The sequence below is a fragment of the Chelonia mydas genome, chromosome 6 (genome assembly GCF_015237465.2).
Source record: "Chelonia mydas isolate rCheMyd1 chromosome 6, rCheMyd1.pri.v2, whole genome shotgun sequence".
NCBI classification, from domain to species: Eukaryota; Metazoa; Chordata; order Testudines; family Cheloniidae; genus Chelonia; species Chelonia mydas.
Window position 1 is genome coordinate 130658939 of NC_051246.2, and position 25937 is coordinate 130684875.

The following is a 25937-nucleotide window of genomic DNA, read 5'->3' on the forward strand; positions in this document are numbered from 1 at the left end:
TACACAAAAGGCAAGTATATAAATAAATAAATAAATACAAAAGTTCTAACATCTGAAATGGGCTTCTTGGCTGCATTTAAGGTGATAATTTATTTTAATTGTAATTCCTCTTTCTATTATCTAAGGCTTCTGTATCAGATATTCTGGATATTCAGATATTCTGGATATCAGAATTAAAATTCACAAGAAAGACTCCATAAGCTATAAAATGTGTCCAAAGCAGGTTAAGTCTAAAGTCTATATTAATACTTTTTTTACTATTTTAAAATTAACAGATAAATGCTACAAGACAATGGACACTTTGTAAAAGTTATATCTTCCAAAAAAACAGGCTTGTTTAAAACTAAGGTATTGAAGTAAGACTAGTACTAACAATTAGAATCAAATCTATTGTGACGAAACAGAAAAATAAATACTTATATGTCAATAACTTTAACGCAACAAAGTGTAGGAAAGACAGGGCTTTGGAATGTTTAGGGTTTGGGTTTTTGTTTTGTTTTTTTTAAATGTTGGTTTCAGTAGCTACCCAATGATGCATTTGGAGTAGTTACTACCTTCAGTATGGATAGTTCAATTAATACTTTGCTATCTTAAGGTTAATTAGATGTCGGTTACAACTTTAATGAGCACTTCAATGCCAACGTTACAACATTAAGCCTAGTGGCTTTTATACCATATGGTGTATAAACAAACAAAAGAACAGATGTCATAATTAAACTGGTACATTCTATTCTATTTGAATTACATATAGTTGCAAAGTTATCCTTTTAGCTGATCAGTTCACTTCTTAATTCTCAAGGACAAACCCACATTTGTTGGTTCTTTGGTACAAGACAGTCTTTCCTATACTTGGAACAACAAAGTACCTTGAGCGCTACTTTGAAACACAGCGAATCCCCTTTTTAAATTTACAAGTAAATATTAACAATATTTTAAAAATATCAGAATGCTTTTAACATGCACTTAGAAAAAAAATCAAGCTTCTGCATAAAACAATATGTAAGAAGCCAGCTATGCCATCAAATATAAACAAAACTTTTGGCAAAAGTCAAATAGTGTGCAACCCATCCCCCCTAAAATGGAGTGTTATTCTTACAAAGACAGCCTTCTCCTGAAACCAGCTTCTTTAAAAACTTCTGTTCACCTGGTTGATTTGGATACAGAGGACAATTGTTCAGAGGAAAATACTACAGTCCTCTTTAAAAAAGAAATAACTAGGCTTGTTTCAGTGGAAGTGGTTGCACTTTCCAGTATTTCTTTGGTCATTACTTCCAGTAAACAACGAAATGGATCTTACTAATAAGCTATAACAATAAAAAGGTAAAGTCAAACGATTCCTCAGAGAGGAGGACTCATAGCAGCAAAATATGACAGTCATGGTAGCAGCTAAAATAACCAGTATCATCAATGTGGTTCTACAGATGTTAAGAGGCTCTCAAAGAACAAATGAAATATGAGACTAATAGATTAATATGAGTTGGAGTGGATATATTGTAGCATGACCATTCTGGATACAAATGATAGCTAGTTTGTATTACAGATGCCTGAAATGGTGGCTGCAACAATTTTCTCCTGTATGGAAGACAGACATAACGAGCATCTGAGAAAGTCCCCTGTAGCTCACATGTTGGAGTTCCCAATAGTCCACAATTCACCACTGTTAGAGGGATATAATCATGTATTTTAAAACTGTTCAGGTATGATTAAAAATATAGATAGTCTAAACCTAATAAACTATGGATAACAAAGACACATTGTTGGATCCCAAACTGTTTCAAATGTTCCTAAACCTTAATGCTTCTTTGTAAGGTTCCTAAACCTTAATGCGTCTAATACAGACATAGCCAACTGCTATCCATTCTACTGAAGCCTACAAAACAAATATATACAAAAGCAGTTTGCTAATTTCAACAGTCAAAATAAATTACAATGTACAATATTAAATTATCCCAATGGAAGGTTTATTTTTATACCTACAGTAGCAAGACCCTAAAATGCCACCCTCTCCCCACATAAGTAAGTAAAAGACTTCAATCACTTAGATGTATGGTAATCCTTGTAGGAGCCTGGATGACTTGTTATTAGATGTATACAAACTGATAATCTGTTTACATTTATAATTCAGGGTTTCAATAATCATTTCATCTATAGAATTTCAGGGAGGAAAACATTATTCTTGTGCAAGGATATTTTTAAAATTTAGGAAATTGAAAATTACAACTATTTTTAATAATTTGAGTTTTAAGCAATAAAAAAACCTACATACAAAAAACAAGTCACTTATACAGAAAATAATACTTACATAAAAAGAAAGCCATAATTAAATAATATAAGTCTTATGAATATGTGATTTAGTAACTAATGTGGCGGTCATGGAGTACCAGTAAGAAACTGAAAAAACCTACAGTGGCCAGAACAAAAATCAACAAGTGCTTCCAAATTAAATAATGTTGCTCAGTTGATACTGGTGACAGTGAAGGGTGGTATAGATTGTGAATACTGCTGTGTGGTATAATACATCCAGTAAGTTAATGAAGAGTATACTGGAAATATCATAGAATCATAGGACTGGAAGGGACCTCGAGAGGTCTTCTAGTCCAACCCCCTGCATAGAAAGCAGGATTAAGTATTATCTAGACCATCCCTGACAGTTTGTCTAATCTGCTCTTAAAAATCCAATGACTGAGATTCCACAACCTCCCTAGGCAATTTATTCCAGTGCTTAAACACCCTGAAAGTTAGGAAGTTTTTCCTAATGTCCAACCTAAACCGCCCTTGCTGCAATTTAAGTCCACTGCTTTTTGTCCTACCCTGAAAGTTTAACAAGAACAATTTTTCTCCCTCCTCCTTGTAATAACCTTTTATGTACTTGAAAACTTATGTTCCCCCTCAATCTTCTCTTCTCCAGACTAAACAAACCCAATTTTTTCAATCTTCCCTCACAGGTCATGTTTTCTAGACCTTTAATATTTTTTGTTGCTCTTCTCTGGACCTTTTCCAATTTGTCCACATCTTTCCTGAAATGTGGTGCTCAGAAATGTACACAATACTCCAGTTGAGGCCTAATCAGCATGCAGTAGAGCGGAAGATCATGACAGGAGTGATAGGAACCCCACACTGATATTTGTTTTACTCTCTGTGTGAGACGCTGAATAAAAATTATTTCCTTAGTAAGATGAAACCACAAGGGTGCAGTGGTGGTCGTGGGGTGTGCCGGAACCTGAGGCAGCAGTGCCATGGGAGCACTTAACACATTAATGCCTTAGTATGCAGGCACTGGGTTCCCCCTCACAACGAGTGCACAGCCCCAGGTCCCCACAACTAAAACCCCTTCCCCTGAAGCCTCATAACTTGCTAACTTCCCATGCCCCTACACCTGGCTGCTGATTTCCCCAATGTCTTTACTTTTCCTTACCTTAAACACAAAAAATCTGGAGCGTTAATAAAAATAAGAACCACCTGCATGTAAGGCCAGTACCAGTTTTAACACGTGCCTAGTTAAAATATGGCACAGTCTCAAACTATTTTAACTATCTGTCAACAGCATCAGAATGTTGGCTATATTCTAAAAGGGAACTACCATAATCAAAAGGCTGTAGTGTAATTTTTCTCCTTTGTCTATAGCTCAACTTCTTTCCCAATGCAATTTTCAAGATCCATAATTGTAATATTTACAATACTAAAGCACTCTATGGTACACACTTTATCCAGAAAGCAATTTTAAAAAAATTCATTGAGCTAAAGAAGAGCAATGCAAGTAAATACTATTGTAGGCAAAGTATTAGCCATACCAAAAGTATTCAATTAAGCACTGTGTATATCTGCTCATGATCCTGTCCCGCATTCAGCAGAATTTCCAATTTTGAAAGAGCACATAAATCTGTCTTGTTCATTCCAGATGGAAAACATATTACTTTAATTATTTTCCTTTATTTGTACAGAAATACCTAAATTTACACAAATGTATTCTAATGATTAGTCTGTCCTGACCTTGTATAATTTAATCTTCAAGATGTTTAAAAGCTATTACACTGTTTTGGAGTTTAAGAGTCAACTTGGTTTGTTATCATGTTACACAGAAATCCTTGCTTACAGTCAGTAGAAAATCCACTCCATCTGCCCAGTTCTCGTTGCCTTAGTAATAAAGCCACACAGGCATTAAAAGCTTCCTGCAGTACATGCGTTTGCTACAAAGGGTCAGATATAAATATATATTTTTAATGTTCCAATTTGTTCTTTGAATACATGACAAACAGGCTAAAATGGATAACACTTGTATAACATTTACTAGATTCTCAATTGCCATAAAACAAAATAAACTCAAAACTCTATTAAATGCAAGATTAAAATACAACAGAATCTATTTTTAGTTTCTAGGTTTTTTTAAAAAAACTTTAAATGTTTTAATTGTATTTGTTTAGTCATTATAGAATGAAAACAGTTGCAGGGTAAATTTGAGGTTTCTTCAAAATCAGATTAAAAGGGCACAATGACAGGAGAATGATTGTTTTTTGCCTTTTTGCCACAAGCCTATAAAGAATATACAAAACATCTACAGAGCAGGTAAGTCTTCAGATATTTATATTAGAATAAAGTACTTTAAATTAGCACTGTTCCAAATAAGTGCTTAATAGTCTCACCACATACTTCTAGTTTATTTGCTGGTTTTGAAGAAAACAGTGTTGATTCACTTACACAAACCACTGTAGTTTGAAGTGCAACACCTTGGTTATTTAAAGTGGTGGCTCTGACTTGCATTTGCCTTAATCCTTCTATTATTAAGGGCTGTAAATTAACATTAGAGGAGAAGGATTAGTAGCAGTACATTTGGCTATCTATATTTATAGTAGGTACCTGGCAGTACCCCATAATAGCTGAGACTGAATGCATCCGATGAAGTGAGCTGTAGCTCATGAAAGCTTATGCTCAAATAAATTGGTTAGTCTCTAAGGTGCCACAAGTCCTCCTTTTCTTTTTGAGACTGCAAAGTGATTTCACTTATAACCATACCAACACTGCTGTTTTTGCAAACTCACTTTCTTAGAACACGGCCTTTTTAGGTTGCAGTTCTACAGGCTTGGTCTCTGCCTACAGGTTAATTCTCAGGAAGTTACAGTAAAACCCCTTCATCCATTGTTGAGATCAGTGAGGATGGGTAAATAAATATAACCACATTAAGGTACATCAAAACATCTGAAACTTGACATGGCTAAAAGAAAAGGAGGACTTGTGGCACCTTAGAGACTAACCAATTTATTTGAGCATGAGCTTTCGTGAGCTACAGCTCACTTCATCGGATGCATACTGTGGAAATTGCAGAAGACATTATATACACAGACACCATGAAACAATACCTCCTCCCACCCCACTCTCCTGCTGGTAATAGCTTATCTAAAGTGATCATCAAGTTGGGCCATTTCCAGCACAAATCCAGGTTTTCTCACCCTCCGCCCCCCCACAGACAAACTCACTCTCTTGCTGGTAATAGTCCATCCAGCAAGAGAGTGGAAACTTGACATGGCTGGAGTCCTCACTGAGGACTAGTGCCTTAATTTCATTTGAAGAACAGTGGTCTTGATTAAAGAAAGTGATAATTTGAAAACTGCGTCCTGATCACATATAATACAAAGTCTACAGATGCATACCTAGATGCACTACACCTGTCCCAATTCAGGGCCACTGCACCTGTATTCCCCATTAGTAGTCCAGCAAAGGCACGCACACTCTCAGGCTTCCAGCCCCCCAGCTCCTGCCTCTCGGGCAATGACACATGTCTCTCTTACTGTTGACCAGGGCATTTCCAGGCCGAACAGTTCCCTGAATTCACTGTTATTCCCAGCAAAAGACAATCTGATTCAGCAGGCCTGCTTCACTTCTCCCCTCAGAGACTGTATAAAGTACAATTGTCCCAGTTATATGGTACCACACAGTTCTTTCTAAACAAGCATATTTTATTCTTAAGGTAAAAGCTCTACAGAGAAAACATTAAAACCTATACAAGAACCTGCATGCACGCTAATAATCTTACCAGAGATCCCCTCCATCTGTTTCCAATAAGGGCTCTGGCAGGTGAGTCCTTCACTCACACTCCTTCCACCCCCACCCCCCTTCTACCCCCAAGAGATCTCTTTCGTGGTCACAAGTTCATAACAGCCTGGACTCAGAACTAGCTCTCAGGTCTTATGGGGCATCAGTAAGCCAAGTCCTTCCAACTCTTCCCTAAGGATTGCGGCCCTCTATGAACCAGAGGTCCTGCCCATTTGCTGGATCGGAACAAAAGCCCTGAATCAGTCTAAAGTGGGGCTATATATTCAAAAGTCCTTTCCTTTGTCTGATGGTCTCTGGTTCTTTGAACTGTCCTTATGTCACAGGTGATCAGCAAACAAAAAGATCCTCCCCTCAGGGCAATGCTTCAAAGACAGAGTCTGTAGGTGGGGTTTTGCAATACCCTCCTCCCCAGTACTTCCGAGAAATTCCACTTCACACTTATTGTCCCAAAGAGAAACCACATCTGCTATATTGTTCAACATAGTCATTTGAAATTCACCTTATCTCCCAGAGACTGCATTAATCCCTCTTTCTCCTACAGAAGTCCCATACAATTTCCCCCCCACCAAGATATTAAATGTAATTCAATAAGGTTTAACTTAATTCCATAAGGTTTGCCCAGGATATTGTGCCACAGTGCCTATATGTTGATGCCTGGATCCTGCAAACACCTAAGCATGTGCTTCAAGTAAATGGGATTTTTCATGGTGCTTAAAGTTACATGTGCGTAAATGTTACCAGGATCAGAAACAGCTCGTAAATACATTGCTTAGCCAAGTCTACACTTGTTGGGTCAAAGAAATGTATAAGCTTTACTGGCTAAGTCAAAATCTTCAAGACAACTGCTTCCCGATATTCTTATTTTCCTTTTAGATTTTGCGTAATCATAGAATATCAGGATTGGAAGGGACCTCAGGAGGTCATCCAGTCCAACCCCCTGCTCAAAGCAGGACCAATCACCAACTAAATCACCCCAGCCAGGGCTTTGTCAAGCCTGACCTTAAAAACCTCTAAAGAAGGAGATTCCACCACCTCCCTAGGTAACGCATTCCAGTGCTTCACCACCCTCCTAGTGAAAAAGTTTTTCCTAATATCCAACCTAAACCTCCCCCATTGCAACTTGAGATCATTACTCCTTGTTCTGTCATCTGCTACCACTGAGAACAGTCTAGATCCATCCTCTTTGGAACCCCCTTTCAGGTAGTTGAAAGCAGCTATCAAATCCCCCCCTCATTCTTCTCTTCTGAAGACTAAATAATCCCAGTTCCCTCAGCCTTTGCGTTATTTTTGCATTTAATTTCAAAACAAAATGTTAGTCTTGAAAGATTAAGAACTCCTTAACTAGTAAAATTTGAGAGCTAAGATTATTCCAGTGTAATCAACTCATCCACAGAACTTTCTGTTCATCTTTCTCTTGTTAACAGCATGTGCAACACCACCAAGTTAGTTTTGCCAAAGCATGCTGAAGTTTTGGAATTTCCTGACTTGACTAGTATTGCATGCAATACTACTACTGTTTCCCATTATCTCCTATTTCATGAGGGAATTCCGAATGTGTGACTCGCCAGGCATGACGGACTCCTAGACTTTTAGGAGGTGAAGGAATGCCACATTATTTGAAAGGTAATGTTCCCTAGATTTTGGTTCAATCTATGAATTTGAAACCACGCTCTATTATTCAAGTTGATGCCAATATAACATTTGAGCAAATTTTAATTTTTTAAATTTTATACAATTAGAATAGCTATATATTTAACATTTTACCTCAACTCAGTATACATATCGAGGAGGTGATTCCAGTTGTTCATCAAATAAGAACTAATGTAATGAGGCGATTACATTGGAATTGTGCTCTCTCTCAAACTATTAGAGGTGGGTATACAATAACGGACAGATTCTTGAGTGTGATATTCAATTTATACATTTAGATTTTTTTAAAATTTAAAGGATCAAGGAAAACATCAATTAGCGCATGTATATAACATTTTTAAAAGTCCCCTCCTCTTAAAACCAGTAATTTTTAAAAAATACTTATTTTACTTACAGATTATTTAAAAGTTAAATAGTTGTTTCAGCTGCCATCTTTCTGATGTACCCAAATCCATTGCTGACAAGTCTTCCTTGGGGGGAGGGCTTTTGTTTTTGAAAGAAGGTAGTTGATTTATCCATTAAAATGTGGGAGAGCTACACTAATTCCAGACCTCCCGTCTATACTCCCCCTACTGCTGACCTATTATCGGCTCTGAACTCCCCATCCCTGCCCTTGCTTCTTGGATGAACAGCTTAGCTCTCAAAGTGCTGCCTGAATCCCATGCATAAATGTCTCTGCGACTGCCACAGCTAACCAAGCCTTAAGATGTAGATGCAGCTACAATGAAGATTAAGGGAAAGATTCTTACCGATGATTAAGATTATAACAATCTTCTCTCCTAAAAAAAATTAGAAGAGCTAGCATTAGGACTCCAATTCCCCAGAAGCAAGGAGTGGCACAGCTGTCATGGCTAGCATGACTAAGCCCGCTTTGACCTGAGAATATGGAACCCTGCGTCTCAAGGCTCATCTCCTAGTTCTAATTCTGTTTATCTGTCATTATCCCTTCAAGATCACCCAAGAAGAAAAGAAAAAGAACATCAGACAAAAGAATGAATGCCCAGCACAGATCATTAGAGAACAGGGTGGGTGAACCTCTGAGAAACTGAGGTTGCTAGCGGGCAGGCTTCACCATAGATTTTGAAATCTCTTAGTGACATGTTATCTGTCACACTCTCCCGATTCATGATGGAGTTGGCTTACAGAGCTAAGGCAAGTGGTATTCTCACCACGGGTGGTTTTATACATGGCTTTTTCTTTCAAGTGTTTTTTACACAAAAGGATCTTCACTCTGCAGTTACCCCACACTACATAATTATACAAGATGTGCCTGTTTGCTAGCTTTGTTCTCACAGGTCACCCTGATTTACTGATGATTTTCAGCAAATGAGGCAGGAGGGAAGACAGTTAGACCAGCAGCGGCATAAGTCTCATGCCAAGGCTGACTAGCTGCAGCAGAAAGCTTTGAAAACTCTTATCTGTGCGGCCTGGGATGAAGCACCAAAAAAAAAAAAAGAAAAAAAAAGTCTTTTTCCTCCACCATAGCATCTACAAAATCTTAGACAGCATATTTGTTTTGGGTGGAAGAGCCTGGTAAATCCAGGCTGCCTGAACTCAGTAGCTGGTCTGAGCACACCTCACTACAAGAAATTGCGTTATTTTGCAGAAAGGACTGATCAGATTAGGAATGGGCTGTTTGATTCTATGGTGAGACAGAGCAAGGCCTCAGGAACCCAGGACCTCATCTTTCCTGCTAGTTTCAATCAGTGATGATCACTGGGGTAATGGAGGTGCTCATTCCAAAACCTGTGCGTGGGATCCATGTACTTCTTGGCTGGGGAAGTAAGGAAGGAAGTACTGGGTACCTGGCTTGAGAAGACAGTCAATGCTTCTCAGAAAGGGCAGGTTGCCTATTGCTTTGAAAGAAACATTAGTCTGGTTTTTGCTCAAAAAATCATTGCTTGATACTGACCGTTTAGTTAAATTTCAGCCACCATCGCATCTTCCCTTCTTGGGTAAGTGTGTCGTTCCCCTGGTGTTATGGGGACCAGTGATCTGCTAGGACTCCTTGACTCTGGGAGCCAGCTTTACCCTGCTCTGCAGTGAGACCCCCACTCCTGGGCTGTTCACGCACAGTCTCTGTCATGTAAGCTGCTCCTTGGACTGTGCAACCGAATGACATTAACCAATATCTCTGGTCCCAGAAACAACCCTAGGAACCTCTGTCTTGCAGTGTCCAGTTATGCCTGCTGGACACTGCAAACTTATATGAGTTCATCAATTTAACAAAGAAATTGATATGTACCATGCTTGTTATCCCAAGGGGAGTCTCTGACACACTTCAAACCAAACACACGCTTCAGTGAGCGGCGGGGGACAGCAGAGCAGCAAACAGCAGGAGTTTGCCTGGGATCTGTGTTGGTGAGTATCTGGGTATCTGAGTGTGTGTTTGGTGAGAGGATCAGAGTGTTTGTAGTGAGGGCAGCTTGAAAGTTTGAGCGAGTGCTTGACTGGTTGGCTGAAAAGGGCGGGAGTTGGGAGTGTTTTGTTTCAGGTGAGCCTGGCTGTTTAAAAAAGCCGGCGCTTCGCGAACCAGCTGAGCAGCGGGGAACCAGCTGAGCAGTGGGGGACAGCAGAGCAGCAAACAGCAGGAGTTTGCCTGGGAGTTCACCTGGGGTGAGCCCACTGAGGCTTACACCCTAACGACTTCTCTGAGTAATTACTGCATCTCCTGAGGAAACTCATAGTAGGAAGGTAATATGGATGGGGAGCGTTCAACTGTTGTGACCTGCACTGGATGTGCCATGTTTGTCTTTCTTCCAGAGGACAGAAGCAACTTTGTGTGTACAAAGTGCAAGCTGGTCTCCATATTGGAAGAGAAGGTTCAAGGTCTGGAGCAACAGGTATCGACCCTGCGTTGCATAAGAGAAACTGAAGATTTCTTGGACAGATGTCAGGATATGCTTCTACAGGCACAAGGTTCTGAAGATTCAGAGCAGGCTGCGCAGCGCGGACAGGAGGACGGTGAAGAAATCTGGTAACATGTGACCTCCAGAAGAAGAAGGGGGAACGTCCATGTACCAGCTACGCGGATACAGGTAAGTAACCGTTTTCATGTTCTCTCCACAGGCACCATTGCAGGGAGTGGCCCAGATGATACGTCTGGGGGAAGGGAGCAGAAGGAGACTCCACCAGTTGAAAGGCATGAGATGCACCGTCCTAAGGTTGGGGGTTCCACGACCACCACTCCTAAGAGAAGGAGGCGGGTAGTGGTGGTCGGGGACTCTCTCCTCAGGGGGACTGAGTCCTCTATCTGCCGCCCTGACCAGGAAAACAGAGAAGTTTGCTGCTTGCCAGGGGCTAAGATTTGCGATGTGACAGAGAGTCTGCCGAGACTCATCAAGCCCTCGGACCGCTACCCCTTCCTGCTTTTCCACGTGGGCACCAATGAATGGGTACGCAGGTGGTGTCGGAGAGAAGGCTTTGGATTCTTTGACCATGGGATGGTGTTCCAAGAAGGAGGAGTGCTAGGCAGAGACGGGCTCCACTTAACGAAGAGAGGGAAGAGCATCTTCGCGAGCAGGCTGGCTAACCTAGTGAGGAGGGCTTTAAACTAGGTTCACCGGGGGAAGGAGACCAAAGCCCTGAGGTAAGTGGGGAAGCGGGATACCGGGAGGAAGCACGAGCAGGAGCATGTGAGAGGGGAGGGCTCCTGCCTCATATTGAGAACAAGGGGCGATCGGCGGGTTATCTCAAGTGCTTATATACAAATGCACAAAGCCTGGGAAACAAGCGGGAGAACTGGAGGTCCTGGCAAAGTCAGGGAATTATGATGTGATTGGAACAACGGAGACTTGGTGGGATAACTCGCATGACTGGAGTACTGTCATGGATGGGTATAAACTGTTCAGGAAGGACAGGGAGGCCAGAAAAGGTAGGGGAGTTGCACTGTATGTAAGGAGCAGTATGACTGCTCAGAGCTCAAGTATGAAACTGCAGAAAAACCTGAGAGTCTCTGGATTAAGTTTAGAAGCCTGAGCAACAAGGGTGATGTCGTGGTGGGAGTCTGCTATAGACCACCGGACCAGGGGGATGAGGTGGACGAGGCTTTCTTCCGGCAACTCGCAGAAGCTACTAGATCGCACACCCTGGTTCTCATGGGCGACTTCAATCATCCTGATATCTGCTGGGAGAGCAATACAGTGGTGCACAGACAATCCAGGAAGTTTTTGGGAACTGTAGGGGACAATTTCCTGGTGCAAGTGCTGGAGGAACCAACTAGGGGCGGAGCTCTTCTTGACCTGCTGCTCACAAACCGGGAAGAATTAGTAGGGGAAGCAAAAGTGGATGGGAACCTGGGAGGCAGTGACCATGAGATGGTCAAGTTCAGGATCCTGACACAAGGGAGAAAGGAAAGCAGCAGAATACGGACCCTGGACTTCAGAAAAGCAGACTTTGACTCCCTCAGGGAACTGATGGGCAGGATCCCCTGGGAGAATAACATGAGGGGGAAAGGAGTCCAGGAGAGCTGGCTGTATTTTAAAGAATCCTTATTGAGGTTACAGGGACAAACCATCCCGATGTGTCGAAAGAATAGTAAATATGGCAGGCGACCAGCTTGGCTTAACAGTGAAATCCTTGCTGATCTTAAACATAAAAAAGAGGCTTACAAGAAGTGGAAGATTGGACAAATGACCAGGGATAAGTATATAAATATTGCTCGGGCATGTAGCAATGGAATCAGGAAGGCTAAATCACACCTGGAGTTGCAACTAGCGAGGGATGTTAAGAGTAACAAGAAGGGTTTCTTCAGGTATGTTGGCAATAATAAGAAAGCCAAGGAAAGTGTGGGCCCCTTACTAAATGAGGGAGGCAACCTAGTGACAGAGGATGTGGAAAAAGCTCATATACTCAATGCTTTCTTTGCCTCTGTCTTCACAAACAAGGTCAGCTCCCAGACTACTGCACAGCGCAGCACAGCATGGGGAGGAGGTGGCCAGCCCTCTGTGAAGGAAGAAGTGGTTCGGGACTATTTAGAAAAACTGGACGTACACAAGTCCATGGGGCCGGATGCGTTGCATCCGAGAGTGCTAAAAGAATTGGCGGATGTGATTGCAGAGCCATTGGCCATTATCTTTGAAAACTCATGGCGATCGGAGGAAGTCCCAGAAGATTGGAAAAAGGCTAATGTAGTGCCCATCTTTAAAAAAGGGAAGAAGGATGATCCTGGGAACTACAGGCCAGTCAGCCTCACCTCAGTCCCCGGAAAAATCATGGAGCATGTCCTCAAGGAATCAATTCTGAAGAGCTTAGACGAGAGGAAAGTGATCAGGAAAGAGTCAGCATGAATTCACCAAGGGAAAGTCATGCATGACTAATCTAATTGCCTTCTATGATGAGATAACTGGTTCTGTGGATGAAGGGAAAGCAGTGGACGTGTTATTCCTCGACTTTAGCAAAGCTTTTGACACGGTCTCCCACAGTATTCTTGTCAGCAAGTTAAAGAAGTATGGGCTGGATGGATGCACTACAAGGTGGGTAGAAAGTTAGCTAGATTGTCGGGCTCAACGGGTAGTGATCAATGGCTACATGTCTAGTTGGCAGCCGGTATCTAGAGGAGTGCCCCAAGGGTCGGTCCTCGGGCCGGTTTTGTTCAATATCTTCATTAATGATCTGGAGGATGGTGTGGATTGCACCCTCAGCAAGTTTGTGGATGACACTAAACTGGGAGGAGTGGTAGAGACGTTGGAGGGTAGGGATAGGAGACAGAGGGACCTAGACAAATTGGAGGATTGGGCCAAAAGAAATCTGATGAGGTTCAACAAGGACAAGTGCAGAGTCCTGCACTTAGGACGGAAGAATCCAGTGCACCGCTACAGACTACGGACCGAATGGCTCGGCAGCAGTTCTGCAGAGAAGGACCTAGGGGTGACAGTGGACGAGAAGCTGGATATGAGTCGACAGTGTGCCCTTGTTGCCAAGAAGGCCAATGGCATTTTGGGGTGTATAAGTACGGGCATTGCCAGCAGATTGAGGGATGTGATCGTTCCCCTCTATTCGACACTGGTGAGGCCTCATCTGGAATACTGTGTCCAGTTTTGGGCCCCACACTACAAAAAGGGGACGTGGAAAAATTGGAGAGAGTCCAGCGAAGGGCAACAAAAATGATTAGGGGACTGGAACACATGAGTTACGAGGAGAGGCTGAGGGAACTGGTATTGTTTAGTCTACGGAAGAGAAGAATGACGGGGGATTTGATAACTGCTTTTAACTACCTGAAAGGTGGATCCAAAGAGGATGGATCTAGACTATTCTCAGTGATAGCAGATGACAGGACAAGGAGTAATGGTCTCAAGTTGCAGAGGGGGAGGTTTAGGTTGGATATTAGGAAAAAAATTTTCCGTAGGAGGGTGGTGAAACACTGGAATGCGCTACCTAGGGAGTAGGTGGAATCCCCTTCCTTAGAAGTTTTTAAGGTCAGGCTTGACAAAGCCCTGGCTGGGATGATTTAGTTGGGATTGGTCCTGCTCTGGGCAGGGGGTTGGACTAGATGGCCTCCAGAGGTCCCTTCCAACTCTGTTATTCTATGATTCAGGTAGAATCAACAAACAGATTTATTAACTACAAAGACAGATTTTAAGTGATTATAAGTCAAAGCATAACAAATCAGATTTAGTCAAATGAAATAAAAGCAAAACGCATTCTAAGCTGATCTTAACACTTTCAGTGCTCTTACTAACTTAGATGCTTCTCACCACAGGCTGGCTGGTTGCCTTCAGCCGGGCTCTCCCCTTTAATCAGCGCTTCAGTCGCTTGGTGGTGATGTCTGTAGATGGAGGTGGAAGAGAGGAAGAGCATGACAAACGTCTCTCCCTTTTATCATGTCCTTTCTTCCCTCTTGGCTTTGCCCCCCCCCCCCCCCCTTCAGAGTCAGGTGAGCATTACCTCATCACAGTCCCAAACTGACCAAAGGAAGGAGGTGACTCACTCCAGAGTCCAACAGATCCTTTGTTGTTGCCTAGGCCAGTGTCCTTTGTTCCTGTGAGGCTGGGTTTGTCTCATACATGCCCTGAGATGAGGTGTGAACTTCATCTCTGCTCTTCGAGAGTTTTCTCCTGGGCTTGCTTTAAGCCACAAGGACACATTTTCAGCCTCATAACTATATACATGAAATTACAACCTATAACATTATTGTAACAATTACTATAACATCACTATAACAACAATGCTCAGTGCATCATGAGCCTTCCGAAGACACCCGACATGACAAACTTTGCACTGGATATCACAATATCACACAATCATTTTACAAGGATGAACATGGGGGTTCCCCTGAGGTACAGAGAGTCACAGTAAGACTGTGGAGAAGGTTGTAGCGAGATGCCTTTGATCTTCTTGATCCTCGTCAATCAAGATACGGATCTGGCTTTGGCACAAAGATTGCACTGGTCAACAATCTCCTCCTGACGGTGGATGACTAGGTGGTCCATGTCAGTATTAGATTAATCAGCTACTTTCAATACTGTTTATCGTAAGATATTGCTGACCTGCTTGAGGACCTTGGCAGGAACAGACTGGGCTGCCTTTAATTGGCTTCATTTTTTTCTCTCAGAGATCTCGATGGGTAGTTGTGATTGCTCTTCTTCCTAAAGAACTCCGATGCAGGGTGCTGCAAGATGTCATTCTGTAACCCCTCCTGTTCATGCCTAAGGTGATGATGGTGGGAACCAACCTCAGGAAATGGTATAGGCAATATCAACTCCTGTGATGAGGGAGTGAATCTACCATTTGTTACTAGGTTTTGCAACTTAGGGTGATTCCAGGCCTCCTGCTGCTGTTAAGCAAATTAAATTACAGCTGTGATCTAGCCAGCTTTTAACCACCTGTGTCTGGTTAGAAGGTTGCAATCCTTCCTTTCAGATACAAACCTTGCCATAGTTATCCATGCCTTTGTTACCTCAAGATTGGACTATTCCAATGTGCTGTGCATGGGGCTACTCCTTACAGTTAAACTGGAGATTAAAGTTGGTGCAGAACACAGTGGCATGGTTATTGAGTGGGCATCTCACTGCCCGCATGTAACACCAGTGCTCCAGGCTCCGCACTGGCTGCCTGTTGGTCTCTAGGTGAAGTTTAAGGTGTTGCTACAACCTTTAAATAGAATCCCATGAAATTCTTTTTCTATTATAATCTTTCATTTTATTTTTAGGGAATTTCTTGTCATTTCATTTTATCCCACTGGGATGACAGAGGGGTGGCCAAGTCAAACCGGAGCAGTGCTCCAACCCTGTGCACCAGATTGCAATGCCACTCACTAAAGTTCAGCCACCCTGCCAGGTTGGAAAGGCAGCCCAGTCAAACCTGAGCAGTGTTTCATTCTATTTTAGGTCACACTTAAAAAAAAAAAATAATAATATTTCATGTTTTTTCATATTTGCGAAAAACACGAGGCTCTACCTATGAAGTCTTAACTGGTCTAGGTCCAGTCTAGCTGAGGGATTGACTCTCTCCCTGAGCCACCCTGGTCAAAAGAGGGGGCTGCTGAAAGACCGCTCTCTGTGAAGACCCCAAGATTCTGGGACTTGCTTCCCTGCTTCATCTGAAATGGCCTTCATCCAGTGACCTTCCAGGCATGTAGCAAAAAACATTGATTTGAAAGGGTTGTGGATGTGCTTCTTAGATGATGGCTGGCAGAGTTCCTTTTTGAATTATTTTATTGCTGCTGGGTTTTTGTTGCAATACTCATGAATTAGGGCACCTACAGCACTGCATAAGCATATTTTGTATTTAAATAAAATAAACAGGAAATTAAATCCTCACAAATACTCAAAATGCCACAATCAAAATGTACAGTCATGATCACACACTAAAACAGCATTTATAAAATCTTCTACACCATGGCAAAGGATGGGGGTCAAACAAGGACTACCTTATGAGCCTTCTCCCACTTAACAATACGTTCATGAATCCAGATTGAGAACCCATGCTCTAGAAGGGCTTAAGACTTCTACTGTTCTGGGCTGAAATGGATAAGATAAAGCTGTCCCTAAAATGTCTATTTATAATTTACCATTAACTCACTTTCCTGGCAAGAAATGCAACTGCAATGTCTCTAATTCTTTCCCAATGATTAACCATGCTGTTCAAGAAACTTTGGCAGCTAAGCAACAGATTCTGATGACCTAGAAAACTTCAGCACACCAAAGAGCCACATTTACGGATTATGCTGAAGCTAAACTGGACGAAAATGCAGAATAATGTCCAATTAAAATCTTCAAACTTTGTTAATACATCTATCTGTACATAATATCACCTACAAATGCATTTTACTATAAACACCAAATGCCACCAATCAATGACAATCTAAGGAAATCGATAATATTCCCAACTTAATTTTCCTCCCTGTATATTTGATTGGTGTACTCTTGACTCTTCAATCTCCTTCCTTAGAAGTTTTTAAGGTCAGGTTGACAAAGCCCTGGCTGGGATGATTTAATTGGGGATCGGTCCTGCTTTGAGCAGGGGGTTGGACTAGATGATCTCCTGAGGTCCCTTCCAACCCTGATATTCTATGATTCTATGACCTTGCTCTTACCTTTTAGAACCCAACAGAGAAGGTTCTGGCTTTCTTTTAGTATTTTATACTGTGATAATTAGAGCATTTTTTGTGAGATATTGCTGAAGTATATTTTCAGTGCTTATATGGGATATGTGAAAACGATGAATTTGTGTAACTGCATTTAATACATACAAGTGATATGCAAGTACTTCTAAACTTTTAATATTTTTGGAAGATTGGTAGTGTCCCTTTTTGTGATTTTGTTATGATGTTGCTTCCTTGGTATGTGTTTAGTTCTCTTATTGTGGGTTTTCTGAAAAGTGATATCTGGATACAAATAATTATTAAAACTAGAATAAATTTATGTCATAACATTCTGCAAAAACAAACAAACACTTACCTTTTATACAACAGTTTAATAGCACAGTATAAGCTTTTGAAAATAAAAGACTGCAAGTGAGGGATATTTTAAGATGTTCAGTTTTGTGAATATTTGCTTGGCCACTACGCCGTCTTTAAAAACTACATACATTTTTTCCTTCTTTCATCTTGACTGACAAAGATACAGAGACTAAACCACTATTTGGGCTTGTCTACGTGCGGAAAAGGTTGTGAAAAGCTAATGTGGAATAGCTATCACTCAGTATTAACCTAAACTGCTACTGCGGTTTAGATTAACCCACTTTTTAATCTAAATTGCAAAAAGGTACTCAGTGTGGAATAAGAGTGCCTACACAAGGAATTATTGTGGAACAGCTAATTGCGCATTAAATTTACACCCTAGCTATTTCATACTCACCTCCCTGTGAATTTTTGTGTAGATAAGCCCTTAAACATATTAGAATTTGCTTTTTTTATTATTATGCAGTTGATGCATATCTATACTTGCATACATAGTCAAACATAGTAATTCAAAGAACCTACCTCTTCATGTCTCATCAGTTCTATCATTTCCATAACTCTAATAAAATGGTAGCAACGATCCGAGTGGTCAACCAGATAGGTAGGAAAGGGACGATTCTGCCAAAGTCTCCACTCAGATAGGGAAAGTTCATGAGCTCCTTCCACTCGAGATGCCTGCAGTTTCAAATAAATATTAACACGAAGATTTCAATCAGGCAATTGGTTCACAAAACAGAGTCCCAGTTCTCTATGGAAACCACCCTCAAATGTCCTGAACAAAAGAGAAGGCCTATAAACTTATTGTTATGAGGGGGATATGTCTGTTTTAATAAAAGGAAATATTCTCTGTTTTCAGTCTGAACTATGTATTCTATACTACTTTCCAAGTAACCAAAAGGAACTTCCAACTATTGCCATTTGTCATGCACAAAGCATGCGGATCTAAAATGTGTGAGTGATAGATGGGGATCCCTATTTATTCTTTTGCATCAAGAAAGAGCCCACTGAGTGGGAGTCTGTTAACTTGGAGAAGCCAAGAGGGATTTCAAAATACCCATAATTACTGATCATCATCACTGAGGATATAGTTTCCTTTTTAAACAAGAAATAAGTTTATACAAGTTGTTTGTATCCAACAGAAATAAGTTTCCTGTGCCTATAATAGCAGCAGGAGACATGACAATATTCTACAAATATTTTAATTGACAGGAAGTAGGTCTCAGATATTAGAAAAAGCTCACATGCTGAACAATCTCTGATTACAATTCCCTGGTTCTTTCTCATATAGATATCAGAATGTCCTTAAATTGTATTTTTTAGATAGGCTTCCTTAGAATCTTTTTCATCAATTTGATTCACTGCCCAGAAGTCTTTGGGATTATTTTCCCTGTCAAAGGATTTCTTTGAATTGTTCTCATATATATGAAGAAGAATCTTGGTCTGGGAAACTCATTAGGTAATATTCTGTCAGCATCTGGCATCCCCATAGCAGAAGTAGTTCAGATTTCTCTACAATATTACAATAACTTCTGATAATTTTACAGTGTAGATCAATTCTAATATTAAGGAAAAACACGTCCAAAAATCAATGGCAGAGATTCACTTCTGTAATTTCTTCTGGGTCTTCTAGTGACATTACACTTAAGTTTGAACTTACTGCTATTTCCTCCATATTTTCTAAAGTTTCAAAGTGACTTTGAGACAATATTGGTTCTTTGACTCCATCACTTTCTTTTAGTTTGTATAAGCTGTTCCATACTTCAAATTCCTCTGACGTTAGGAACCAATTTTCACGAGAGTCTGTTTGCTTTGTGCCTGCAAATGGGTAAAAATGAAAACATCTTTGGAAAAATAAATCTATGTAACAAAGAAAAAGACAGTGATTAATTAGGACCTCATATGATACCAGCCACAGGAAATCAAATTCGCACTGCCACATTGGTAATTAAATATTAACCTTTTCAGTCCTATTTTTCTTGTATATTAAATTTATTTGCATTATTAACTTTTCTCCCAGAATCTTTATGATATCAGCAAAGAGTGTGTTTGAATTTGAAGGCTAGAGTGTTGGTTTTTAACCTGTGAGTGACCTATATTCATGTGACCAAATATTGAGCTATACTTTATTATGGCTGGCGCCTCCACATACGTGGGGAAACATATCCTCCACCTGCTAGAGGATTCTTTGCTCCTTGAAGTCTTTAAACCATGATTTGAGAACTTCAATAGCTCAGACATAGGTGAGAGGTTTATCGCAGGAGTGGGTGGGTGAGATTCTGTGGCCTGCGTTGTGCAGGAGGTCAGACTAGATGATCATAATGGTCCCTTCTGACCTTAATATCTATGAATCTATCTATATGTCGAGGAAAAAGACCGAAGTATGGAAATATGGTATAAACACGAGTGGGTGGTTGATGAGGGGTGCCTAAGATTTAGTTATGTTGTTTGATTGATAAGAGGTACTTGTTATTGCAGATGTCTTCTGTAATGGATAAAATAAGGATCCACTGAAAGATGTTTATGTTAACTCCATAAGAACTGGCAGTTGTCACAGCTGTCAGTAATAATGACCAGATTAGAATCCTTTTTAGTTTATCGATCATGCAGCCTAAAGATATCATAAAGAAAATTCCATCCATATTAGGTAAAAAAAGTCAAAACAGGTCATAGTAAAATTAGTCATCAGAATTATTTTCCTTCCGAAAAGGAATTTCTTTGTCTCAGAGGTTTTGGGAGTTAGATTGGGAATTAACACTGTCAGCATTCCACCAAATACGGAGGAAGGGACCAAACTACCTTTTCTTCACCTACATCAAGTGGTGAAGTATGTCTTCTTTCTGTATTCTGGATAGTGCTGTACTAAACACTGATTGTTAATCTTTAATTAAATAATTCTATTTCAGCCTGTTATTTGATCATCTCTAATTGCTATTGAATTCAAACATGCAGCAACACAAACTGAAATGGATAGGCAGAAGAATCTGTTGTTAGAAGCAAAAAAAAATTCAAATATTCTGTTTTATGGAGGAGCTAGTGGACAGAGGTGTGCGTATGCTTGTAAACGAACACTGGCAAGCCCTGCAGGTGGTGATAATTATCACACAGGGCAAACATAGTTCCTCAGTTAATCATGTGTTGCCAAAAGACTAAGGAGAAAATTGAAAATATCAGATGGAATTATTGGAAAAGCCCTGTTATTGCACTGTCTAAACCGTTAAAAATGTTAAAACCAAACAACTAATTAATCCCTTGACTATTTTGGTCCCCGTTTTACCTATCAAGGGCATGTGGATGGGGAAGAGAGTACATAGGAAAGAACTAGAGCAATCTTTGAGGAGGAGGAAGAGAAAGGAAGCAGAGTACACAGAATGCTAATTCTTGTCCTCAGTTGACACCTTATGTAGCCAACACCAAACTCCTGAAATGAACACACTGGCATTGGGGGCATCAGAATAATGGAGCGATTCCTCAATTTGCAAGGGGCCTACCTACTGTTCCTAACCGTCCTTTCCAGGTTCCTCACTCAGATGCCACAAAAATACATGACTTTCATATCTCAGTTCAAAGGCTGGTTCATGACATATGATCATAAGCAAAAATAAACTGTAAAAGTAAGCTGGTTAGATGTAACTTTTATACTTCTATGAAAGGCATATTTGTCCTCAGTACATTACAGTACAGTAGGCATGCTTTTATAAACACATGTAGTCTTTTGGATTATACATGACATCCACCTAAACTGCTTTAAGTGCACAACCACACAACACACATCACAATATTAATAAAAGCACAGAATAATTATTCAAATTTCACTTTATGCTGAGACACTAAAAAACTCCCACACCCCAAGAACAAACCAACCCCTCACACCTCACCTGTGAGAGAAAATGGGTCTTACAGTGGCATCAAACTTGGAAAAAGGAAACTGGACCAAACACAGAAAGCAAAGTTCAGGGTGGAGTGTCTTCCAACAACACCATCCTGCTTCCAATCATACAGTACTAGGAATCATCAACGCAAGAGACCCAATTGGAATCAAATTTAAAGGTACAGCATAAAGATCTGCAATATCCAGGGCCCAAACCTACTTGGTTTTAACAGATTTAAAAAAAAAAAAAAAAAAAAAAATCTCCAAAAAACCATCCATCCAATTTCACCCATAAACTTAATAGGAGCAAGTGCAGTCTATGGAGCAAAGATTAAATATGTTCCCTGCATAAAACATCTATGTAAACAGGCAGATTCTGTAGAAGTTGAAGTTTCTCAGTAGTTTATGCTTTTAAAATACTCAACCATTCATCCCATTGCCTGACACTAACCTTACTTCACCTCTAAACTGCTTAAGATTAATAAAGATCAACATTTCTTAAAGACACTAACTTAGTGCCAGAAGAAAGCTCTTTATTACTTTGTTACGTTACAATCCATTACATAATAGTACCATGCACCAAGGTTCAGTGTTAGGAGGAGAGAAACAGAAGCACTAAGTAGCACAGCCAAAGACTGGGTTTAAAGAAGGCATGACCTAAATAGTAGAGAGAAACAGTTCAGCTTTGTTTAAGTTTTAGGAATCAGATTTGCCTCTTTTGTAGTATCTTTATGTTTCCAAAAATCCACAGAAAGGGAAATTGTCTGTAGTTGTAAATAAAGGATTTAGAAAGCAAACTCCAGTGTCATTAAATGCTGTTACAAATTCAGTTTTAAGAGACTAAATGGACAAGTTAAATATTTAGCAATTTTGGGGGAGATGGAGACAGGGATTAACAGAGAGACTTTATTTATAAAGAGGGCTCAAGGTTGACCACCGCAAAAATGACATACCTTAAAAATAAGCTTCTTGTTCCATTTAAGAGACACCACAATACTATTTCCTAAGAAACTGTCACATACATATCAACAGGAGCATCTATTCCAAGGAGCTTTCAGCCACCTGTAGTGGTGGCTTGAGTCTCTGGTCAGTCAGTCAGGTGAGCAACTTCAGTCAGGGTTCCCTTCCCTTCCCGCCAATGACCAGATGCCCTGAAGATTCTAACAGATACTCAGATACATAAGAACAAAAATTAGGCCCCAAATGAACTATTTACTCCCTTAGGAGCGTTAAGCCTCCCTGTTCAGCTGCTGAAGCCAAACAGATGAGACAGAGCTCAGGAAAGAAAAAATATTGCAAATGTGCTACCTTCAAGTTGTCACTAACTTTAAAGAATAGTGAGAGCATGTGGAGGATCTCCTGTGGACTGGCTTTGAAACAATAATGCAATGATGGACAAGATTTGAGTTTCAGAAACCGGTACACAAATGAAGTTCCTGCTTTTTTGTTTGCAATAATAAAATCTCACTCAATACAGAAACGTGATCACCTACCCATGGGTGCATTACATATAGATATACATGGTTACACACATGGGAACAAGGAAGTCTCCAGAGCATCCCTGGAACATACAGTGCTGTTTGTGCTTTTCACAGTGGCATCACTATCTTGGAAATGACTGTTCCAGTCAGACTGACGGTATACCTCGTATTTCTGACTCCTTCCTTCTGTTAAGATATTGTCCAGTAAGAATTCAATTGTTTAGAATGCTCTCAATATAGATTCATAGATACTAAGGTCAGAAGGGACCATTATGATCATCTAGTCTGACCTCCTGCACAATACAGGCCACAGAATCTCACCTACCCACTCCTGCAAAAAACCACACCTATGCCTGAGCTACTGAAGTCCTCAAATCGTGGTTTAAAGACTTCAAGGAGCAGAGAATCCTCCATCAAGTGACCTGTGCCCCATGCTACAGAGGAAGGCGAAAAACCTCCAGGGCCTCTTCCAATCTGCCCTGGAGGAAAATTCCTTCCCGACCCCAAATACGGCGATCAGCTAAACCCTGAGCATATGGGCAAGTTTCACCAGCCAGATACTACAGAAAATTCTTTCCTGGGTAACTCAGATCCCACCCCAATATCTAAAGCTATGGGCAAATACAGGCTCTGTGCTCCTAAGTCTTTTCATTTTCCACAGAAATTAAGGAAATAAAACTGAAATCAGGTCTCTACTTGCTGTTTCCTAGCCTTGCTATTCGATATCCAGAATATGTGTAAGCATTACTTTAAGATATTAAGCAGAAGCTACCACCCTAAAAACAAAAATGCAACAGTATAGGTTAAACACGCACATTAATTCCTTGCTTCCTTCAGGATCCACTTAACACTCAGAACTCCCAAGATTCCCCTATCCTATTTTCTCCACTTTTATACATCTATCCACGAGGCTTTTGTTGAAGCTGTAATCTCCGTTGGAGGACTGTGATTAGAGCTTCTTTCAAACTTGTCACCATCACTTCTTAAGTCAGTCAAAAAGAGTCTCAAAAACATGAAGTGACACTGGCAGGCAAGGTGCCAGATCATGCCAAATTCCCCATGTCCCAGCTAGACACTTACAGATACATAGCTGGAATCTGTCTGGTTCACTTTGGGGTTAACACTGATAAAACTGGTATTAGAATGATAAGAAAGCATTTAATGTTTGGATTCTATCGAGTGCTTGTCAGTTGCCACATGCATTAATCTTATCTGTAATATCTGTGTTCCATGTTGTACTGCAATATTTGAGCAGGTTGTACTGTGAGCCTCTGTGACCGTATGGCGACATTAGTGTGAAGAGCTGCTCTTCTACAGAAATCATTACACCTCTCCCAAAAGAGGAGACCCATTGATATCAGATGGGCTAGAGTTGAATCTTGTAACTGGAAACTGCCTACATATGGATAGAGAAGCCATCAACAAAAGGACTAAAGACAGGACAAGAGGCAATGGGTTCAAACAACAGCATACAGATTTAGATGAAATCTCAGGAAAAACTTCCTAACTGTAAGAACAATAGGACAATGGAACAGAGACCTAGAGAGGTTGTGGAAGCTCCTTCACTGGAGGTTTTCAAAAGGAGGCTGGAGAGCCAACCGTCTTGGATGGTTTAGACACAACAAATCCTGCACCTTGGCAGGGGGTTCGACTAGGTGATCCTTGTCATCCCTTCTAACACTATGGTTCTATGATTGTTTTTCTGCTCTTCTCCCCATGAAGAGTAGTCATGCAAGCGGATTCCTCCCATCAGCTGAGTTAGCAGCTCAGAGCACATGGCAGAAGCGGAATAAAGACCCCAAACAAAAGGAACTAGCTATCTCTATGCTGCTTGGACTCTGGGGGAGCAAGGTGTTTCTAGGAATAAGCAACAGATTCCTGGCTGCTTAGCCTGGGTTAGCCCTAAAGGATAAATAGAGCTTGCTGATGATAGAGGCCTATATTACTCTATTATATATATTTATATATATTTTATACTCTATAAAAATTATTATATTTTTGAAACCTAAGACTGTAACTCATTTGTGTGTCTATGTTTGCTTGCTTTAACCTTGTAAATAACAATCTAGTTCCCTTTTTTTTTTTAAATAAATCTTAATACAGGTTACTATGGAATTGGCTACAAGCACTGTCTTTGGTATCAGAGTAGCAGCCGTGTTAGTCTGTATTCGCAAAAAGAAAGGGAGTACTTGTGGCACCTTAGAGACTAACACATTTATTTGAGCATAAGCTTTCGTGAGCTACAGCTCACTTCATCGGATGTGAGCTGTAGCTCACGAAAGCTTATGCTCAAATAAATTTGTTAGTCTCTAAGGTGCCACAAGTACTCCTTTTCTTTTTGTCTTTGGTATGAGACCTAAAGCGCAACTGACGTGAAGTAAGTGACTGGTCCTTTGGGATTAGGAGTAACTTGAATATTGCTGTGATTTTTGGTGTAAGGGGCCATCGATCACAAAGATACGCTTACTTGGGTGGCAAGACAGACTGGAGTACCCAAGGGGACAGTCTGTGGCTCTGTGTTGAGGCTGTTAAAGTCTCTGAAGAGTTGGCACTTAGTGCAGTTGGTTGGTGAAACCTAAGCTTGGAATTCACAATCAGTTTGGAGTTTGTGCCCTGGTTTTTAACAGTCTGCCCTGAGGTTGGTACTCATACTTTTGTGTCACCTTTAAGATTGTCACACACGATGCACTTTAACACCCCCAGGTACCACTGGGTAAGGTACTTCATTTTTCTGTAGGGTACAAACTTGCAAATGTAACACAAACAGTGAAGTGAATATCAGAGTGAATAACGACTTGGTCCTGAACTGAGAGAGTGTTTACGATTTAATACCATGCTATTGTCCTGTGATGTTTACCCTTTCTTGAAGGATCTGCCTTTTATGAACTATTTTTCAACAGGAAAAATCTTCTCCAGTAACTTTTTAAAAAATAGACTTTTTCTATTGCTGTAGCACGAAGGGGACAAACCTAACAGACATTAAGATACA

General features: G+C 40.6%; 1 protein-coding gene across 10 annotated transcripts in view; it reads right to left on the minus strand.

The window, feature by feature from the left end:
- The window catches only part of FANCM (FA complementation group M), a 182316-nt gene that overhangs the window by 56886 nt on the left and 99493 nt on the right, over window positions 1-25937 (minus strand). For 8 of the 10 annotated variants that reach the window (XM_043549768.1, XM_037901395.2, XM_043549767.1 and 5 more), the window contains exons 12-13: window positions 19257-19414; window positions 18122-18274 (exon numbers count right to left, since the gene is read on the minus strand). The exons of 1 other annotated variant lie outside the window; for it this stretch is intronic. In XM_043549768.1, the coding sequence (XP_043405703.1) occupies window positions 18122-18274; window positions 19257-19414 (311 nt within the window). Of the gene's footprint in view, window positions 1-14393; window positions 14465-18121; window positions 18275-19256; window positions 19415-25937 lie in introns of all 10 variants that reach the window. One more of the 10 variants, XM_043549772.1, reaches the window with a different exon arrangement.